Source organism: Odontesthes bonariensis, chromosome 1, assembly GCF_027942865.1.
Source record: "Odontesthes bonariensis isolate fOdoBon6 chromosome 1, fOdoBon6.hap1, whole genome shotgun sequence".
NCBI classification, from domain to species: Eukaryota; Metazoa; Chordata; class Actinopteri; order Atheriniformes; family Atherinopsidae; genus Odontesthes; species Odontesthes bonariensis.
In genome coordinates, this window is record NC_134506.1 from 13,244,859 (window position 1) to 13,266,260 (window position 21,402).

General features: G+C 41.4%; 1 protein-coding gene across 4 annotated transcripts in view; it reads left to right on the forward strand.

Moving 5' to 3' along the window:
* glceb (glucuronic acid epimerase b) overlaps positions 1-10,160 on the forward strand; it is a 64,823-nt gene extending 54,663 nt beyond the window's left edge. For all 4 annotated transcript variants that reach the window (XM_075474190.1, XM_075474400.1, XM_075474261.1 and 1 more), the window contains 2 exons: positions 5,066-5,358; positions 5,864-10,160. In XM_075474190.1, the coding sequence (XP_075330305.1) occupies positions 5,066-5,358; positions 5,864-6,595 (1,025 nt within the window). In that variant the 3' untranslated portion in view covers positions 6,596-10,160. The remainder of the gene's footprint in view (positions 1-5,065; positions 5,359-5,863) is intronic.
* Positions 10,161-21,402: the final 11,242 nt, after the last annotated feature.

Here is a 21,402-nt window from a genome sequence, read left to right on the forward strand (position 1 = left end):
CAGGTGTGAGGGGCGAAGGTTCACTGATATCCGTGTGCAGGTAAGAGAGAGGGCGAGAGTTAATCACAGCCTCAACTTCACATATCAGTGTTTGGAGTTCCTCGAATTGAGGATAAGACCTCCCCAATACTTTTCGTAAAAAAGTTTTTTTTTTTTTTTATATATAAATAATTGATACTTGGCGTCCAGAATCGATGCAGTAGATCGCGAAAATTAGAATCGCGATGCATCGTCATGACGATTATTTTGCACACCCCATCATGCATACTTTCAAAATGACTGCAAGGGCATCTCATTTTGACACATGCGTTACCTCGTCTTTATAATTTTGCAGCATAAAGAATCAATAACAGTTATTGGCTGTGATTCTGAAAAACATTGACGTGTAAAGTAAATTTTGAAAAATTAGTAAGGTAAAAAGGTGTCTGAACCAGCTGAAGCTGAATAACCTGTAATTCACTGACAGCTATTTCTAAGGTTGTGAGAAAATAATTTTTTAGTTTTCTTTAAAAAAAAAATGTAAATGAAACTCGGCTGCTCGTTTCCCTAATGTGTGGACCTAAGTTTGGCCTTGGGTTGTTTTAAAACGCCACTATGTCATTTAGTCTGTGTTTTTTGTAGGGTTAAACAGTCTGAGTGAGTGGGGTTACATCGGTTTCAGACTAGCTAACTGTTGGCTTAGCAGTCGTTGAGTGGGTCCCTGTAAACAGGCGGCTCCTGAACACAGATGCTGGACTCCCATTAAAACCATAAAATCACTAAAAAAAGAAATCTTTAAATGTTTACTTCAACGTTAGCTTCTCTCTATTCCTTTAAACTGCAAAGTTAATTTAAAAAAAAAAAAAAAAAAAAGGAGTATACTGATATTTCCCTTAACATACTCATGCCTTCAGTAACATAAAGTATCTTCTGTTATTGTGTCATGAAACACAAGAAATAATCTCGTGCTCTTAATGTCCATAAATAAGACCTGACTTTTGCTACAATAGAAATTGGAAATCCAGCCTAGTTTTACAGCTGTAACATGACCAAAGCCACGCGATAGTTAGTTATTTTTGGAACTGGGATAAGACGAAATCTTTTCCCCCAGTGCTGAATGTCTTTATCCTCCTCTGATGTCCTGCTGATATTGCCAGAAGCCACTCTCTGTTTGGCCTCTGTCGAGCTGCTGTCTCTGCTGTAATTTTCCCTTCCTCCTAATACTTCAGCTTTCACCCTCTCATCACCAATTTCTTTTCTTTTCACTATATTACCCCCCCCCCCTTCTCTCTCTATGTCAATGCTCCCTCCTCAGCTTCCTTCACAGGTCAACTCGACATCACCGCGCTCTTTCCTCAGCCCCCCCATCCCCAGCAGACTTCATTCGCCATTAATCTTCCCTGTCTACCCCAGCTTTCTGTCCATCTTCCACTGCTGTTTACTCATTTCCACCTACTTATCGCCCCCCAGCTCTCTTGTGCCTCCTCAACATTGCAGTCATATTTGTCTGATCCATTCTAATGCCTCATTCTGCTCCCTCATCAAACTTTCTCATTTCCCTCCTCCGCTGTCAGATTCTCTTTCTGTCTTTCCACCTCCCTCTCCTTCCACTTTTTTTCCCCCTCTTTACAGTATCTAGGGCACATGTGTTGAACAATCTCTCAAAGCTTCTGACAAGTGGATCAATTGTATGCCCCCTGATAATAACCTGCCATCTACCATCCATGCATTCCTGCACCACGGCTGTCTGCCTCTGATCACCTTTATTTTCTAAATCCCATTGTGCACGGTTGATGCTTCAGAAAGGCATTTTGTGCCGGCCATTCCCCTGATACAGCGTATTCAGACAATCGCAGAAAAATAGCTCTTACCCCTCCTTGTGGATGTGGCATGTTGCGACGGCTCTGCCTGGGTGTCCGTGGTGCTCTGTGGACCTTGTGCAGCCAATCACTGCTCGCTGCTGGCTTAAATGTTGAAAATCCTCTCATAGCAATCAGATGAAGCTGCAAGCTTTGTTACAACACATTTTGATTCAATAATCAACAAGCTGCTGCTGATAAGAGATGATTTTTAGCCCAATTGAACCTATTATGTTCATTGTTAGAGTTTTAAGGTGTTAAGCACTGCACCAGGCAGCGTTTCCTGCTGTTGCCTGAATATGAGTTTGGAATTAGTTAAAGAATTAGTGAGTGAGGTTGGAGATGCAATGTGAAGTGTTTTTTACTGGCACAGAAAAAAACTGAAGATTTTAAAGTTGCACTCCTTTAAACTTCAGTTATTGTTCAGACAAAGAAGATTTTTTAAAATAAAGATGTCCCTCCTTGATTTGACTTCATGCTGTTTAAGTTCAGAGTTTGTGACTAATTCACTTACTGTGGCCAAAGCATTGACAATGATGTAATGATTGTTTAATTACAAAACAATTACTCTCAGACAATTTCATCTTTGTGGTTTTGTATTTTTTTTTTGTCTCATTTTCTGTTGCAATTCAATCAAACTCCAATTAGGAGGTAAAGTACTTGTTATTTACTCTGAGATGACGTTATCATATGATCTTAAAATTCTTTTAATATCACGATTATCATCAGTACTGATTTATTGCTACTCCCACGAACAGTTCCACATTATTCTCCTGCAAAATGCCTGTGATCGTGTGTTGAAGATAACCAGTCACGTGCACTGCTTCACACCGTAACGGATGCATTGAATTTCCTGTGCTTCTTAATGAAGATCTTCCCATGTTTCAGTTGTTAGATGTGTTGCTTTGGCAGTAACTTAATACATCTCTGAGAGAGCAGTGCAGGAGAGTGAACAGTTTACAGTGAAGCTGACATCAAAAACAGTAATACTGGGTTACATGCATGCAATGAATCCCTCGTGCATCCTTTGGCAATCTGAATCCAGCACAGGAATAAGGACTCTGTCATTACCAATAAACATTATTATATAGAGAATTTATCACTAACGGAAGAATACAGATAAGAAATGGGGTTGGATTTCATGAGTGACTTGTACATAAATGACAAACCGAAACCGATCTCTTGTGGCCGAGTCCAGGTCTCAGTCCAACTGAGAGCTTGTGAGTGGACCATGAAAAATGCTCAAACTTGAGTCGACTTGTTGAGATGAATGTGGGAAATATTGCAGTGTCTCGTTAAACTAGCTCCCAAATGTGCTTCTATTTAACACTTGACTTGCAGATGCATGCTCTCCATTTTATATTTGCCTTTCATTTAGGTAATCAATGCGTAAAAAAAGCTTAATTTCTTCTTGGGTTTGTTCGTCTGTCTCTATTGGTTCAAACAGCAGCTAATATAATGCTATTTTTGAATATTTCTAATGATCTCTGATATTTTTCTTAGACCATTTCAGCTCTTAATGTCTTTGATGATTTGATATTTTTGTGAGGATACGATATAATCGGGGCTGTTAGCTGCATAAAACCAGCAATTTGAATCAATAGCCTTGGAATCTGGAAGATCAAAACTTTCATATTCAGTAGACAAGAATTATAATTTCTTAACAGCAACATTGATGATTAAAGTCATTTGCAGAGCAAAATCAAATGAAAAGGTTCTTCATAGAGTGAATAATGAGAGCAGCGTATTTGGTGTGTGCGTGTCCCGAAGAAGCCAGCAGCGTGTGGAAGAACGCTTGCATGTGCGCTGTCTGTCATCTCGTCTCATGTTTAGTCTGCACATGCACAGCAGGTCCTGACTGTGCATATGTTTTCAAGCGTTTATCCCTCGTGCTCGCTCGTGTATACCAGCGTGGTTTATGCTGACATATTTCCAGCAGCATGTCGTCTCTGTCTCCAGACTGATTGCGAAACAGCAAGAGAACAGAGCAGTGGAGGTGGAATCTCTTCTGTATTCCCTGCCCATCCTTTATTGATGGCAGAGTAATCACAGGGCCAGAGTACAAATCCACTTACTCTCTGCATTGCCTTAAGTAATGGATTTATGAGTGCATTAAAGAGCTGTAGTCATCCAGAGGCCCCTGCCAGGCTGTCTCTCTCTTCATTCTCCCCCTGATCGACTGTCTTTGTGTCTCAGCCGGCCTCATCTGCCTCTGCCTCTCCCGGCTCAAACCATGTGAGATCGCTCCGTCTTCCGATTTCTCAATTGTCTGCTCACTGTTGGCTCATTTTCACTCTCCAATCTTGAGCTGGCTTTAAGAACATTTGTGCAGCCCTTCACTCCATTAGCCTTTTTTTCCCCCCTCATCTTCTACAGCCTTTCATCTTCTTACCCATAGGGGAGCCCTGATGAGGAAAAAATAAATAAATCTTTCTTCATTTTTTTGTCTTGAAGACTTAGTGGGCCCAGGGAGGGCTCACTCTAGAAGAAGTTGTTGCTTTAGGCGTTTGAGATGATGTCAGAGCTGCAACCTAACCGGCTGTATTAAACTGACTCAGAGTCGGAGCGGTGGCAGCCTGGAAACTGAACTTTCTATCTTTGAGCTTTGAAGTGAAGAGGAATTAAGATGAGAATAGAGAATAGAGAAGTCGCTGCAGAGCATCGGCTTCTTTCACTTTTTGTTTTTGGTCCCTCTCCTCGCTTCTTTCCCCCTAATTAAGCTCAGCGTGCAGTGACACATCTGTTCCGTACATCCCATGAGAAGCGTGACTGGATATGTGAGCTTGTCTGCCCTTACCCTGTCAGAAACACAGCCAGGCGCTTCACACAGGTAGTAACGATTCAAGACCCCAGGTAGTAGAAATACAACAGATTATTTCTAAATCGTCTGCTTTTATTGATCATTAGAGAGTGTGAGAATGTTTGAAAGATGAAGCCAAAGACGAGCTGTCGCATGAACACACCACTAAAGGAGAGCGTATCTGGAGAGACGGACACAGATTAAAAGATTTCCATTCAGTCTGCTAAAAATAGTTTGTTATGATCCAATAATTGTCAGAAGCTCTTAAAGTGAGTCAAATGAGGTCGGTCATTTTTTTTCCTGGCCCACAGCACTTAAAAGAAATGCTGTAAAAGCTCCTTTCCTGCTATTTCAGCTCATTATACACATCTTTAACACTTTCCCCATTTCTGTGTTGCACCCCCGCCTCCCCCCCACCACCCAATAGAGTCGTCAGAAGGCGTTTCCCTCCAGCTGGGCAACTCCAAAGACTTCATCCTCAGCTTGGACATTAAGTTCGTGTCCAACGGCAGCGTGTCCGTGGTCCTCGAAACCACAGAGAAGGGCCCGCCCTTCACCATCCACTATGTGACCAGCACGCAGCTCATCGCCTTCAAAGACCGGGACGTCACCTACGGCATCGGGTCGCGAACAGCCTGGAGCACGTTGACTCGAGACCTTCTAACCGACCTCAGGAAGGGAGTCGGGCTGTCGAACACAAAAGCGGTCAAAGCCACAAAGGTTGGTTTGAATCGGAGTTGAAAATGTCCCGTATGAAACGCCTCTGTTCTTTTAATTTGGAATTAGAGATGAAACAAAACAGTTTATCACTCGTTCAGCGTAGAAAGGAATTGGAAGCAAAGGGATTTTTCCAGATGAAAATGACAAATGCTTCGATACTTCAGCTTCCCAGAAGTGATATTTGCTGCTTTTCCTCTTGTGTCCATACATAGAACATTTTTGAATTTGAGGATAGACTTTAAGAGATCAGAATCAAGTATTTTCTGAAATTTCCTAGAAAAGACAGCGCAGTTAATATAATCAAAGGAATTTTTGTTTTAAATAAGAAAACGAGGCTGAACTTCAGTTTGATATGCAAATGTAGCAGTGTTTTTAAAAGATTTTTGTTCATTTGAACTAAGAATACATTTCATCATAACTTTGAACCAGGTGATCATTTTGAGAATATACAGCATGTAGAGATCAGGAACAATATTAACAATTCAAAAATGGACTTTCTTCTCAGATAATGCCTCGGCGGGTGGTGCGGTTAGTCCTACACGGGCGGGGCTTCGTTGACAACGTCACCATCTCCACCACCGCCCACATGGCCGCCTTCTTCGCTGCCAGCGACTGGCTGCTGCGCAACCAGGACGAACGGGGCGGGTGGCCCATCATGGTCACCCGCAAACTGGGCGAGGGTTTCCGGCCTCTGGAGCCCGGCTGGTACTCGGCCATGGCCCAAGGCCAGGCCATGTCCACCTTGGTGAGAGCCTACCTCCTCACCAAGAATCAGGCGTACCTCAACGCTGCGCTGAAGGCGGTAGGACCCTACAAAGTGCCCTCAGCGCAGCACGGGGTTAAGGCAGTGTTCATGAACAAATACGACTGGTATGAGGAATACCCCACCACCCCCAGCTCATTTGTCCTCAATGGCTTCATCTACTCACTGCTGGGACTCTACGACTTGGCTGAGACAGCTGGAGAGAAGCTGGGCCGGGAGGCAGGGCAGCTGTTCAGCCGTGGCATGGAGTCCCTGAAGGCCATGCTGCCTCTCTACGACACAGGCTCTGGGAGCATTTATGACCTGCGTCACTTCATGTTGGGCACTGCACCCAACCTGGCTCGCTGGGACTATCACACCACGCACATTAACCAGCTGCAGCTGCTGGGATCTATAGACAACTCCCCCATCTTCAAGGATGTGGTCAGGCGCTGGAAAAACTACTTAAAAGGGATTCGTGCCAAGCACAACTAGTCAGACCACAGACTCAACAGCCAAGACGAGAAGAGGGTGGCCGTATTCTGTTCGGATCGGATGATTGAAAGCGAGGCGAGCGCTCTGTTGGCGTGCCTGCGTGCGTCTCGCTTCTGGTTGAGGTTCACGATCTGAGGGAGGAGTTCATTCAGCTGCAGCTCTCAACACTCCAACTTTCCAGCGTGCTCTGTTGCAGGTTTTATATTTTCTGCAACATCGACTGTAGCTCTCCTGTTTAGTTTTTCTTTTTCTTGTTTACTGGTTTGTTTCCTTGGAGATATTGTTTGTAATGATAGTTTTAGAGTGTTTGCATTCAGGAAGAGTGAGTGCGTTTTCTTTCCAAAAAAACCCAACGATGTGTGATGTCAGAGAAAGGGGGAACTCCGCCCTTCTGACATTCTTTCATTCTTCAGTCTCACTTCTCTTCGAGCTTTCTTTTCTATTTCATCTCAGATTTGCAAAGTTTATCAAAACAAACTGTGAATAACAGAGTATATCATAAACTATTCGAAGAATGTTGCCAAAAAAAGTGAATATTATCAAAATAAGATATATTTGGTTTTTATTTCTCTAGAAGATGAGTCAGATGCTTCCTTTTTGAACGCCTTTAAAACACGGTGATGACAAATAATTATTGCGGAGGATTATGCTATTAATTAAAGGAGCTTACTCCTTTTTCCCCCGTTTAATTTAAACATGGATTAGATGTCTATTAAGCTACTTGAAATCGGCTCTGAGGAATAAATAATCGTACTCAAGTCGCTGAGATAAACCCGTCAGGCCTGCAACAGACTTTAACACCTAATTAATAATTTATCATAATTATTTGTGGGTGTTGAAGCAACTGTAATGTTGGTATCCGTGTTTCACACAAAGAAAGGCGTCTGCCTCACCTTGAGCGCAGCTCGGTTAGTAAAACACGCGCGCCGCGCAGCTGAGTCAGTTTAAGGACAGAGGTGATTGCAGCTGATTACCAAACGTTGCTGGAAAAAAATCTAATCTTCTAATCTTTCTTTAAAAGGTGTTTTGGCAGCGTTCGCGGCTCAGATTTAAGGCTGCGTCAGTTGTAACTGTCGCGCAGATTTCTCTTAATTCTTCCAAATGGACCCTCATAAAGAACTGAAAAGAAAATAATCCACTTCATGAGCTCCAGACTTTTCTTTACAACCAGTAGTTGTAGCTCAGTCTTTCTTCCTTTTTCCTCTCCTCCTCTGTTACTGCCGTTAGAAGCCCTTCCTCTGCAGCTCGTACTTGAAAACCATAATTACCAGAAACAAGTGTAGGTGGGTTAGTTGCCTGTGGTGTGTGTTTGGTGGAGGTGGGCAGCAGAGGCGCAGCCGTGTGCCAGTTCTTAGCGTTTCCACAGACGACGCCAGCAGCGCTGAAGCTGGAGGGGAATCCTTCAGCATAAAGAGGCCGTTGTTACTCTCACCTGCTGCCTGTGCAAGAACTCTGCAGTCCTGATCCGAGCGCTGACCGCTGAGCGAGGAGGAGACACTCACAATTCACCCGGCTAATAGGGTCGAGAGGCTGCTCACGCTACAGTCACTAGTCATGGATGAATCAGCACTCAAACAAAACAAAGTGGAGCCCTCAGCATCAATGAAGCTCTCATCGATCCACGCTGACGATTATTAATGGGAGGCAGGAGCCTCGGGAGGAACCGATTTCTGGAGGGCGCTGATTTTTATTAAACTGATTAAATCTTTCAGACGAAATCATTTCCCCTAATTAGACTTAGTCGAATAAGCATGATTTAGTGGCTGCGTTCACATGCAGAACAATGTTCTGGTCTTAACCTGAAGAAGACATTACTCTGAATGAGAAACTGCCATGTAAACTGGACTTTCTGATCACCTGAACCTGAATAAGGTCATTTTCAGAGTAAGCTGTAACCACTTGGATCTATGTTGAGTATCACTTATCTCACTTTGGGACTCGCGCTGCTGTTTGACGACTCGTGCTCCAGCAGAGTCGATGCAGAACACTTTTGCGAGCAGCCCGAATAAAAACTCCATGTTTTTCTTGACATGGATGTAAGGAAAGCTTTTGGTGGGCATGAACGCAGCAACGTCATAGTAGGACTTAATGTGGGTAAGACTTATTAATCGGACTACGCTTTGTAACACAATTACAGGAATTTGATAAGACGTATCACATGCTGAACTTATTTCAACACAAAAGGTGGAATATTGTCTCGTTTAGAATAATGATGTAAACATAGACATTGTGATGCAAAACACTTTACAAAGAGAAGTGGCGTTACTGACGCAGCTGAGTTGCTTTGCTCAACCTCAACTTCGTTTTAAATAGGAAAGCCACTGATAGGATGCATAATCTGAAATATCAGAAATCAAGTCTGAATCTGAAAAAGCAGAATATTCATCATATAACAGTTCAGGTGTACTGTATGCTTAGAAAAATGCACAAGAAATCCAGTTAATTCACTCCATACGACACGTTAGTGAAGCGCTTTTTCCTCTGCTTTTCATTTACAAAAATTAGGACTAATTTGCTGAATATTAAAAGTTGAAAAACTTCCTGCAGAAGACCAACCAGGTTCCGGATAATCAGTGTTTTTTTTTTTGTTTTGTTTTTTTTGTCCACGCTGGTCCTCCTTTTGTCAGTTTCCTGTTCATCTTTTTCCCATCATTTCGTACAGTTATGTTGTTAAAAGGGAACATTCAGGAATCAAAGTTTAGTGTGAATAACAAGCTCCATGTTGTTTATACCAAAGTCATTTATTCAAGTACATTTGAATTTGTATATTTTTGTGGAACCGACTTCCATTCTGTATTTAGTGATCTTGAGTCTCCTCGGAGGTGACACGGAGAGACACACACTGCCTTTTGAGAAATGCTAGTTTTTCAAGCGTAGGTCGAGTAGATTATAGCAAAAACAACATGTAAAACGTGCTTATTGTAAAGGGGGTTTGTGCAACTAGAGATTAGCGTTTAGTCAGCTACAGTTTTAAAGGGAAATGAGCCAACAGCTGCAACTTATCCTTGAAAGTGTTTTCTTTTGTTGTTTTTGGTTTTATTTGAGGAGTGTGTTGGAATCATCTGCAGAAGATTACGTTTTGTTTGGTTAACAAAAGCACAACTGTCGTTTATCGTCACATGATTTGTGTTGGATTTCTTCTTGGGTTTTTGTCTTTCTTGCTTTCTTTTCAGGGCAATGTGCATCGCCTTCATTAAGAGAGCTGCTATTGTTGTTCACTGTGTAACGAGTATGAGAGCTTCTTTTTTTTCTCTCCATCATCTCAGTAGTACGTTTCATTATTTGATTTGAAAGAACTCTCCTACTAATGGCCTCTGAGGTCAGTGTGATTTATGCAATAAGATGTTTACTGGGGTTCAGACCCAGAGGGGTTGTACAGACTTTGCAATTGAAGCACAATGTGCAAATGCTACCATGTTGGGGGGTTTTTTGTTGTTGTTTTTTTTTTTCTTTTTTTAGTCCATGGAAGAGAGGCGTTTATATACAGAGTAAATCTTTGTGCTTTAAAATGTGCTTTTTAATGGAAGGTGTAGGGAAAAAAATAAATAAAAGCATTTTTCTAAAACTTCTGGTCTTCTGGTCTGTGTTTCACTGGAACTCATGAGTTTATTGAAGATGCACATACAGAAGGGACTGGTTTTGTTTTCCTTCTTAATGTGCGAGTAGATAATAAGATTAACCGGTTTAATCAGTTCTAAATGGTTTTTAGCCTTTTTTAATTCATGTAGAAACATTATCTGGTGACACTGGATCCTGTTCCTCTCAGCGAATAAGAAGAAGATTCACCAATTTTTCACTACTTTAAAGATGATTTTACTTTACAACATGGACTGTACTTACGTGGCATTTCTCTAGTCTAATTAACCATTGCAAAGTTTAAGCAGTTTTATCATCTTTAAATAAAAGGACAACCGCTTAAAAACTATATAGCTAATTTCAAGAAAATCTGTCAAAGATTCTCAAATGAAATGACATCGAAAATCTGTCATTTCCCTGTTCAGTATAACCCAATCTGGTCTCTTAGGTCATCTAATGTAGGTCTTGTAGTTGTTCCCAGAATTTGATCTAAATCTGTCCAGGGAGCTCCCAGTTGCTGTGCGCCAGATCTCTGGAACAAACTACCTGCTGATCTGAGGTCCATTACTGTGTCTACATTTAAAACCAAACTCAAAACCTTCCTGCACACACAAGCCTACAATCAATGACCCCGTTTATGTGAACCTCACAGTTTTCTTGTGGGCTTTTGAATCTCCAATGCGTTTGGTTCTCTCAGACTGTCTTTGGCTTTATGTGTAATGAAATGTAGTTTATTTGTTTATTAGTTCGAACCTTTAACAAACACAAAGAAATGATTTTCAGTGTCTTCAGCGACTGACTTCATTGTGTTTAGAAAAAAAGAAATGTAAGATTTGATGCCCACAACATGCTCAAAGAAACAAAGAAGAAAGAAAAGTTTATAAAATATACAAGTAACAGTGTTCGGACTGATTGAATGATTCTACCGTTCCAGTTAACTGGTGACAGGTGAGGCTGTCAGGATTATAAATAGAAGAAGCGTCCACCAAAGGCTTTGTCTATCCACACAAAGATGGGTCTTGCTCACCACTTTGTGCCAAACTCTGTCAAAGAATCACTGATCAGTTGAATAAAAATGTTTCTCAATTCAAAAAGGCCAAGACCTTTAGTATTTCAAAAATCTGTTGTGCAAAATATTGTGAAAAGTTTCAGGGAGTCTTGGGAAATCTCGGGGGTAAAGGCTAAATCCACCGTTGGATGTGCACTGCATGAGAAAGTGTTCAGTATGGCCACATTATCCCGGTCCACTGCTGCATCCAGAAACATTACCTGAAACTGTATTCACCTGAGAGGATGCCACATTTCAACTCAAGTTCTCTGGACACGAGCTCATCTCAGAAGGGCAGAAAAACAGTTGCTCATACAGTGCCTTGCGAAAGTATTCGGCCCCCATGAACTTTTCAACCTTTTGCCACATTTCAGGCTTCAAACATAAAGATATAAAATTTTAATTTTTTGTGAAGAATCAACAACAAGTGGGACACAATCGTGAAGTGGAATGACATTTATTGGATATGTCAAACTTTTTTAACAAATAAAAAACTGAAAAGTGGGGCGTGCAATATTATTCGGCCCCTTTACTTTCAGTGCAGCAAACTCACTCCAGAAGTTCAGTGACGATCTCTGAATGATCCAATGCTGTCCCAAATGACTGATGATGATAAATAGAATCCACCTGTGTGTAATCAAGTCTCCGTATAAATGCACCTGCTCTGTGATAGTCTCAGGGTTCTGTTCAAAGCACAGAGAGCATCATGAAGAGCAAGGAACACACCAGACAGGTCCGAGATACTGTTGTGGAGAAGTTTAAAGCCGGATTTGGATACAAAAAGATATCCCAAGCTTTAAACATCCCAAGGAGCACTGTGCAGAGATCTACAGCTGAGCTGGGAGAGTCTGTCCATAGGACAACAATCAGTCATACACTGCACAAATCTGGCCTTTATGGAAGAGTGGCAAGAAGAAAGCTATTTCTCAAAGATATCCATAAAAAGTCTTGTTTAAAGTTTGCCACAAGCCACCTGGGAGACACACCAAACATGTGGAAGAAGGTGCTCTGGTCAGATGAAACCAAAATCAAACTGTTTGGCCACAATGCAAAACGATATGTTTGGTGTAAAAGCAACACAGCTCATCACCCTGAACACACCATCCCCACTGTCAAACATGGTGGTGGCAGCATCATGGTTTGGGCCTACTTTTCGTCAGCAGGGACAGGGAAGATGGTCAAAATTGATGGGAAGATGGATGGGGCCTGTTGGAGTCTGCAAGAGACCTGAGACTGGGACGGAGATTTATCTTCCAACCAGACAATGATCCAAAACATAAAGCCAAATCTACAATGGAATGGTTCACAAATAAACGTATCCAGGTGTTGGAATGGCCAAGTCAAAGTCCAGACCTGAATCCAATTGAGAATCTGTGGAAAGAGCTGAAGACTGCTGTTCAAACGCTCTCCATCCAACCTCACTGAGCTCGAGCTGTTTTGCAAGGAAGAATGGGCAAGAATTTCAGTCTCTCGATGTGCAAAACTGATAGAGACATACCCCAAGCGACTTGCAGCTGTAATTGCAGCAAAAGGCGGCGCTACAAAGTATTAAAGGTGGGGTATGAGGTCTTGGAAAAACGGTTCCTGCAAGCTATATTTTTGAAAATACACAACCTTGCCTCTCCCTTCAGCCCACCCCTCGAAACCACGCCTTCAAAACACATGAACGAGTCACGAGTCTGTGAACGCGCAGGGGGGAGGGGGGCTGACGGTTGATTGGCGTGTCAGAATCCAATAGAAATAACTCTCCTCATTACTTCTATTGGTCAGACATTTCCTCTTGCTACACCCTCTACAATGGACCAAAAGATTTCGTTTTTTTTCCAAACATTCTATTTTAGTGGGTGCAATGGGGTCGTGAGGAGGTTTTTCAGACAATATGATAAAAAATGCTCCAGAAAACATCACAGACCCCACCTTTAAAGCAAGGGGGCCGAATAATATTGCACGCCCCACTTTTTAGTTTTTTATTTGTTAAAGTTTGACACATCCAATAAATGTCATTCCACTTCACGATTGTGTCCCACTTGTTGTTGATTCTTCACAAAAAATTACATTTTTTATCTTAATGTTTGAAGTCTGAAATGTGGCAAAAGGTTGAAAAGTTCAAGGGGGCCCGACTACTTTCGCAAGGCACTGTACCAAAGATGAAAAAGGCTGTCATCGGTGACATGAAGGTAGCTGATGCAGAGGTGTGTGTTGGAATTTCAGAGAGACATGCGAGCCCATCAAGGTGACATGTTTACCTGGGAGTTATTTAAGCTGGACAGCGTCAGACCTCATTCTGTCCAACTTTCAACAGAGTGGCTTCATAAACTCAGAGTGAATGTGCTTTACTGACCCACCTGCTGTCCACATCTGTCTCCCACTGAAAAAGTATGGAGCATCTTGTAGAAGAGAAAACAGCAAACAGGCTGTTGAGCAGCTGGAATCTTGGGTTCAGCAGGAATGGACACAGATTCCTCTGAAAAATTTGTATCTTCAGTTTCCAAACTACAAAAACGAGTACTTAATAGGAAGCTTGATGTAACACAAAGGTAAACATGACTTTATCCCAGCTTTTTTTTTTTTTCAACAATGTTGCTGCCATGTAAATTTGAACTTTATTTATATTTTCAGGTACAATGAAGATGGACAGTGAAGACATTTAGAAACAGTTCTCTGGACTTGTTTCAGTTTGATAAAGGCTCAAACAAATTAAAAAGTTTTGTTTTACTTTATTTTGTGGCCGAAAAAATGAGGTTGCAGATACAAGTGGCTGAAATTCATTACAGTGTGGGCTTCAGAGATGGAGTGAGGAGTAGAGCCCCTGCTCCTCCACATGGAAAGGAGTCGGCTGATTAGGATGCCTCCGGGTCGCCTCCCTTTGGAGGTTTTTCAGGCACATCCAACTGGGAGGAGGCTCTGGAGCAGACCCAGAATAAGCTGGGGGAATGAAATGTCGCATTTGGCCCAGATAAGCCTCGGGATCCTCCAGGAGTAGCTGGAAAGTGCCGCTGGAGAAAGGAATGTCTGGGTTTCCACCCTGGACTGACCTCGGATAAGCAGAAGATAATGGATGGATATTCTTTATTCCCCAATTTTCTGGAAATTAGGTTTTTAATTACAGAGAGTCTGTATCAGTATAATTGGTGCCAAACAGCAAAACAGGTCAATAAAACTATGCAATGACCAGTGGGCTGATTTAATGAATCATCAATATTCTTACTTAGTTGTCAAACCTTCCCTCTGATCACTTATTTGTCGGCTTTTTTAAGTGTAAGACTCACAAATGAAACCTCTTCTCAGTCGTCCTCAGTATTCAGATCCCTCACCTCTTGTTCTCCACATTTAGGTGCGTTAAAAGTGTTAGTTATTTGAATCTTAGTTTGAGTTCATCTCCAGTTTCACATTGTATGTGTCAGCTGATATTTCACCTGCTGTCAGAGTTTTTGACATCCTCTTTCACTTTAAACACCATTTTCTTCAACCGACGCTTCTGCTTCAAAATACCACGCACAAATCAAAGTCTCCCTGTCATTTCCAAACTCCAAACATGATTCCCATAAATGTGTTCTGACAGCCAGTTAAACGGTTTCTGTATTTGCCGCAGTGAATTTTCATCTAAATGTGCAGCTGCCACGTGTTACCTTGTCAGCTTCAGTTGTTTTTGTTGGCAGTTTTCATTTTTGTATTTGAACTAGTTTCAGGTCATTTGTTCCACAGTTGTGATTCTTGGCAGGAACTCTTTTTTTTCTTCCCAATTATAAAGAGCAGTCATATTTCTATCCATCCATTTTCTGCACCCACTTAAAGTAATACTATGTAACATTTCTATCTTAAAATAACAGCTTGAAAAAAATTGTTCGGCTAGAATGAGTTTTAATATTACGATTGGCCTGTCTCCTATGCCCTTCGGGGGTCTGAGTTGGAAAAACTGCGCTATGTAACTTTGCTGGAGCGGCCCGGGAGCTGAGCGGAAGTACTTCGACTTGCTTTCTGGCACACCTACCGCAAAAACAAATAGACCCCTCTCACGCTCCCAGGTACATTTGATTACTCTTACCTTCTCGGTCGACATAGCTTGCACCTTCTGACTCCTCGCCGGTTCATCAACAAACGTGAAACGTGAAAGCGAAAGGGTGTTGTATTTACGACAGTGTAACCGTACATTACCTCCAAGCCTGTAGGGGGAGCTCCATAATGGGCTTTTTGAGAAGTTACATAGTATTATTTTAATCCAATTCAGGGTCGCAGGGAGGCTGGAGCATATCCCGGCTGCCTTCAGGCCAAAGGCAGGAAGCCCCCTGGACAGGTCGCCACAGTCATAAATGTCCACAACTCAGAGAAGAAAACACATGGTGTTTACATTTCATTGGAAACAGGAAACCTTTTAAATCACAGTAGTTGTAGCAACTAGTAACTAGTCCATGAATTTGTTATGTTAAGATTGAACTACTGTAATTCTTTATTATTGGGCTGTCCCAAAAACTCTCTGAAAAGCCTTCAGCTGATCCAAAATGCTGCAGAGTTCTGATGAGAAGTAGCAGGAGAGATCATATTTCTCCAGTTTTAGAGAAAACTGTCCAATTCAGAATAGAATTTAAGATTCTTCTCCTCACATGTAAAGCTCTTAATGACCAGGCTCCATCATATCTTAAAGATCTCATAGTTGGATATTTTCCCTACAGAGCACTTTGCTCTAAGACTGCAGGTTTACTTGAGGTTCCCAGAGTTTCTAAAAGTAGAATGGGAGGCAGAGCCTTCAGTTATCAGGCCCCTCTCTGTTGATCCAGCTGCAAGTATATGTCCAGGAAGCAGACATCCTCTCTAAATTTAAGGTTAGGCTTAAAACTTTCCTTTTTGATAAACCTTATAGTTATGGGATGGCTCAGGGGATTCGGAAACATCCCATAGTTAAGTTGCTATAGGCCTAGACTGCTGTGGGAGCTCCCATGATGCACCTTTCCTCACTCTGCTCTCTTCTCTCTCCATGTGCATATGACATTATTGTTGTCATTAACGTGTGTTTCTCTTTCTCCACATCCCTGGCCTGGTGTTGCGGTGTTTGTCCCCTCTTTTCTGTCTTCTCACACCCCAGCTGGTCGAGGCGGATGGCCGCCCTTCCTGAATGCGGTTCTGCCAGAAGTTTCTTCCTGTTAAAAGGGAGTTTTCTCTTTACTTTGCAGACAATGCACGCTCAGGATTTGAGACTAAATCGAAGAGAAGTTTTGGTACAATCTGTTGGTTTCCTGAGCTGGGTAAAATTTTTTAATCAGCTTTGTATGAACTGGACTGATTTGGAATTTGATTAATTCGATTTCATTGGATTCTGATTGGACTGTATTTCTACAGTGCCTTGAGATGACATGTGTTGTGATTTGGCGCTATGTAAATAAAACTGAATTGAATTGAATTGAACAAAAAAATTGTCAAAAATCCATCTGCTTTCAGTTTTCAGCTGCTTCTTATTAAAATGGTACGGTTGATTTTTTTTTTTTAAATGACCTCCTCTTGTCTTTTTTCCCTTGACCTTGTTGGTAAACCTCACAGGGTTAAGGAAAGTTGGTATGAGAAATTTGTCAGGACTCAGGCAAGACGACCACGTTGCAATGAGAATCCATCCACATTTTCATTAAACTGTGATTTAGGTCTGAAGCACTGAAACTACAAATGTTCAACAAAAGGTGCTTTGGATGCTTTGTCCAGTGCAGTCTGTCATGTCTTTACATAGAGGCTGTATGTGTGTTGTTTCGTCATGATAAGCTATAAAATAAAACTTTACTATTATTGAATTTGTTAAACTCATGTCCTCATATTTATCCACACAAATCCCAGTTAGTACAACTGGATGAACATAGTCAAGCCCTGGTTTAAAAGTTGCAGCAGCAAAGAATTGTGGGATGGAATTACCTTCTTTCTTTCATTAAGGATCATCCGGTGTTTTCCATGCCAAAGGACGTAATTAAAAAAAAAGCAATGAAGCTCTTCCCTCAGTATTCAAATAACCTGAACAGCTCTTGTTATGGCTGCTACTGAGATACCTCTGAGGTATTTCTCTCAGTTATCAACCTTCCAAAGGAAAAAGAGATTCAAACAGACCCAATGAGATGCTGATTTACTTTTAGAGTCAGTTCAGGTTATAAGTGCCATGTTAAACAGCCCTGACTGCTTAGCATTGGGAGAAACAGATTATTCACAGTGAAAAGCCTCTTTGTGAAACTGCTGAGAAAAAAACAATGCTGATTAATAATTCATCCTAATTAGGCTATTCTGATCCTGTGAGGGACACAGACACCTGAGAAGGACTTGCATTTTTTATTACCTTCTGGCATTAATACAATCCAGCCATAGTTTGTCCCTCACAGGCATGCATCACATTCCTTCTCTTTCCCTAATGTTATTACTGTCCTTCCTAACAGCCAGTCTGTCTCCAGGTCCTGTAATTAGCCCTGCATAAACCAGATAAGCTGAGTCTCCTCCTGGCCTTTGTTCCAGCCTCCTCTACTGCCTTTGAGATGGCTTTGATAACATTACAGTAAATCCCGGGTGCTCCGGTGCCTCAATGCTATGGGCTTTATGGTGTCCATATATTTAGCCATTTGATGAAATTAACACTCTGTTGAACCCTGCGTTATTTGATTTTATTTGCGTGTGGTTTGTGGTCTCAGAGGAGGTGGGAAAGGAAAAGCTGGTTGCGGAAGAATCAAGTGGCTACAATTTAGCAATGAAAATCTCAGAGGGGCCATAAAGAGGTCTTAATAAGTTTTGGGGGTTTTCCCCTTGCCTTCAGTTGTGTTGATCTTTAGAGATCACGTGATCCGATTCAAATTCAGTTTGATTCAGTACAAAAGAGCTCTGATTTCAGAATGTATTTCAGTGCACTGTGTGCAAAGAAAGCAGCTCAATAATGCAGAGACGATTGGGCAGAATTTGTTTCTTTTATAACTTTGGCATGCATTATATTCATCATTATCATTATATGATAAATGGAGTCTTGGATGTAGACATGGCAAAACAGAATTTACACAGAACTGACCACCAAAAAGAGTATAGTTTTTAGAAAGGTCATATCAACTATTACAGTGAAATTCTTCCTCTTTCTTTTCTGGAACATTGTTGAATCCAAATTGTGCCCAAAAGCTTCCCGTCAAACTCTGTATTTTCTGCTGAATTTCTTGCTGTTACTTACCGACATCATCGTGAAACACTTTTGCATAAAGCCTGCTATGATGCTAGTTTAGCAAACCTCAAAGAATGGGCTGTTGTCATGCACAGGCGTATAAACTAATGCCCTTTTCACGCAGCGGTTGAGCCATATCAGTATCACAATGTGCCGACAAACAGCAAGCTGGCATCATAAAAATCCTCTGAGTGACAACAGCATCTTTGGTAAGAGCAGTGCACCTCCAGCATGACACATGCATCCCAATGCAGCTCTGTCACTTCTCACTGCTAATGCACAAAGAAAGCCAATCAGGACTGTTTTATACTTTCATGGATGTACCTTTTTGTGTTGCTCTCAGGCCCTGCAGACTGACATTTCTTACATTTGTGGACAATTGTGCCGTCTTTTGATAAGCACATATGCTCCAGAGATGCACTGATCCAAGACTAGTTGGTTGAAAGTTAGCTTGAATCAGCTACATCCAGGAGGGGCTGACAACAAGCATGTGTGAGGAGAACAGATAATGTAGCTTCACTCCATCACAAAGCAGGACTTTGTCCACTTTGACTTCTGTCTTTTCCACTGCAGAGAAAAGCTAAAGGACCAACAATAGCCCCTGCACATCAAAGGGCAGCCCAGTGCTCAGATTGTTCCTCATATTTAGGATGCGGTCCCAAAGTGGCAGCAAAATGCTACAACATGTAAAAATGCATTTGCGAAGACTGAACAAAGAGGTCGCAGTGACGGACAGAAAGAGCCATAAGGTGCTTCAGCACTGTGCAGGATGAGAAAAATAACATTTTCTCCTAATACAAAGGCAACCCTATTCTAGAGGACCCCCTCAGATCAAATTATGAGCCAGTAAATTACCCTAAAATGGGCTTTACAATGACCAGACTCACCTCTGGGTTTTTATGTTGAATGAAGAAAAGATAACAAAACATTTGAAAGTTTATTGTTATTTTTCTGTGTTTGTTTTTGCCAGAAAGATAGAAATCAGACCAGTAAATTAGACCAGTAAAAACTGAGATTGCCAGGACACCAGCCAGGCTCTAACAACATGTTATATCTTGAGCTTCTGTTTCTTGGCACTTAGCTTCTGTGTACATCTTCTGGTTGCTATCTGTCAAAGGTATTTTCAGTTTTAACACTTGTCTGAACGGATTAGACAAACAAAATGCAACATAATGTATCTTAGTGAGATTTACAGGGGATGCCTGGATAATGTTGTTACTTTTGGAGAGAGTTTAATGTGCTGTTTCTAGTCTTTCGTGTTCAGTTACATTTAGCTGCTCCTGGATTTCACTTCACATTTAAATGACAGAGCTGAGAGAGCGGTTTCTTCTCTGCAAGAAAGAGAACAAGAATTATTTCCAAAATGCTGAAGGATTCTTTTAGAAGTCCAGCCTCATTACTGTCTATCTAAGCAGTCTGCCGTCGACAGAGGATCTGCTTCTCCCCCGGGCTCTGCCAAATCATTTTTCACTGCTCATCTTGTCTCATTTGTGCTATTGAGCAGACACACCTGTCAATTTCAGCTCAGCCTAATTCTGCCATCTAAATGAACTCCAGTGACAGAGGAACAATCATTAAACTGAAATGAAATAATCGATTGCTTAAGCTTCCAAATCAGGTAATGAATGTATTTTGCTAATTTATGAGCAACTGGTGCACTTTACACAGCAGAGACAACAGAAGTCTTTATCTGTCACCATCATAATCACTGAACCAGCTTTGATGATGGAGAACAACGAGGAGATATAACAGCAGCGGGGGGGTGGAGTTAACAGAAAAATGACACTGAGATGTACCGGAGACAAAGGAAGCCTGTGGTGGGGGCGTTTGTAAATGAGTTCAGGAGAAAAAGCTGTGAAAATCTGAAATTCAACAGGGAAAAAGAGCCCCGGGAGTCTAGCAGCTATTAAAAATGTATGGGGGGGGGGGGGGGGCGACTACCACGCATGCTCCTCATTTGGAGACACAAACTACACCTCATAAACCAAAACACCAGGGAGCCACAAACTCTGAGCAGCTGCAGCACAGCAGCTTGCTTGGTCCCTTTGTGATCCCACACACACACAACACAAACTCAGCAGATCATAATCATTATTGTTACTTTAAAGCAGAGGTCTTCAACAGGGGGTCCGCGGAGGTAATGCAGGGGGGTCGCGAAATCTTTGGTTGATTAGACGATTTTAAATTTTTTAAATTTTTTTTCTTTTTCAAACAGTTTTTTCTCACAAATTGTGTGCAAACGTGTGCCATCCACAGATGCTTTGAGGATTCATTGTCCCATCTACATGCATGTTTAAAGTTAAAATCTGTGGATTATTTGAATAGCTCAGTGTTGTATGCAAGGTGTTTGTTTATAAATGGCAGTGGCACGGCCACACTGTACCTTGCACATGTTTAAAATAAAAACATGAATATATTAATCTGTGTATTATTTGAATAGCTTAGTATTGAATGTACAATAACAGAGTAGCTAGGTTTATACACGGCACTAGGCCCCGTTAAATATAAAACACAATTGTATGCCATATAAATAGTAGGGGGGTCCCTGCTCCAACTCTCCATCAGTTTGGGGGTCCCTGGCCTGAAAAACGTTGAAGACCCCTGCTTTAAAGCATTAAAACATTGTGTAGTTCGGTAATAAATTATCTTGGTCATAGTCGCATACACCACATTTGCAGCGATGGACTGCAGCATCAGTTTTAAGACCCTAAAAAGATCATTTACTTTTTATTCCACTACATTTCTTTTGTAGCTGTAGTTACTACTTATTCTAATTGCAGATTATGTTATCCACTTGTAAACTGAAACCAACCCCCGTAAGCCATAACAGAAGTGGCCATTTTTCATATCAAATGCATGTGTAAAAACAATCCATTACTATCATTTCCTGATTTTTTTTCTGAACATTTTCACTCCAAACTTGAATTTTTTTGCTACTTTTACTTGAGTATCATTGGTGCATTTACATGCAAAACATGTTTGAAGAAATTTCTGGTCCAGATTTGAACTAGTTTGTATCAT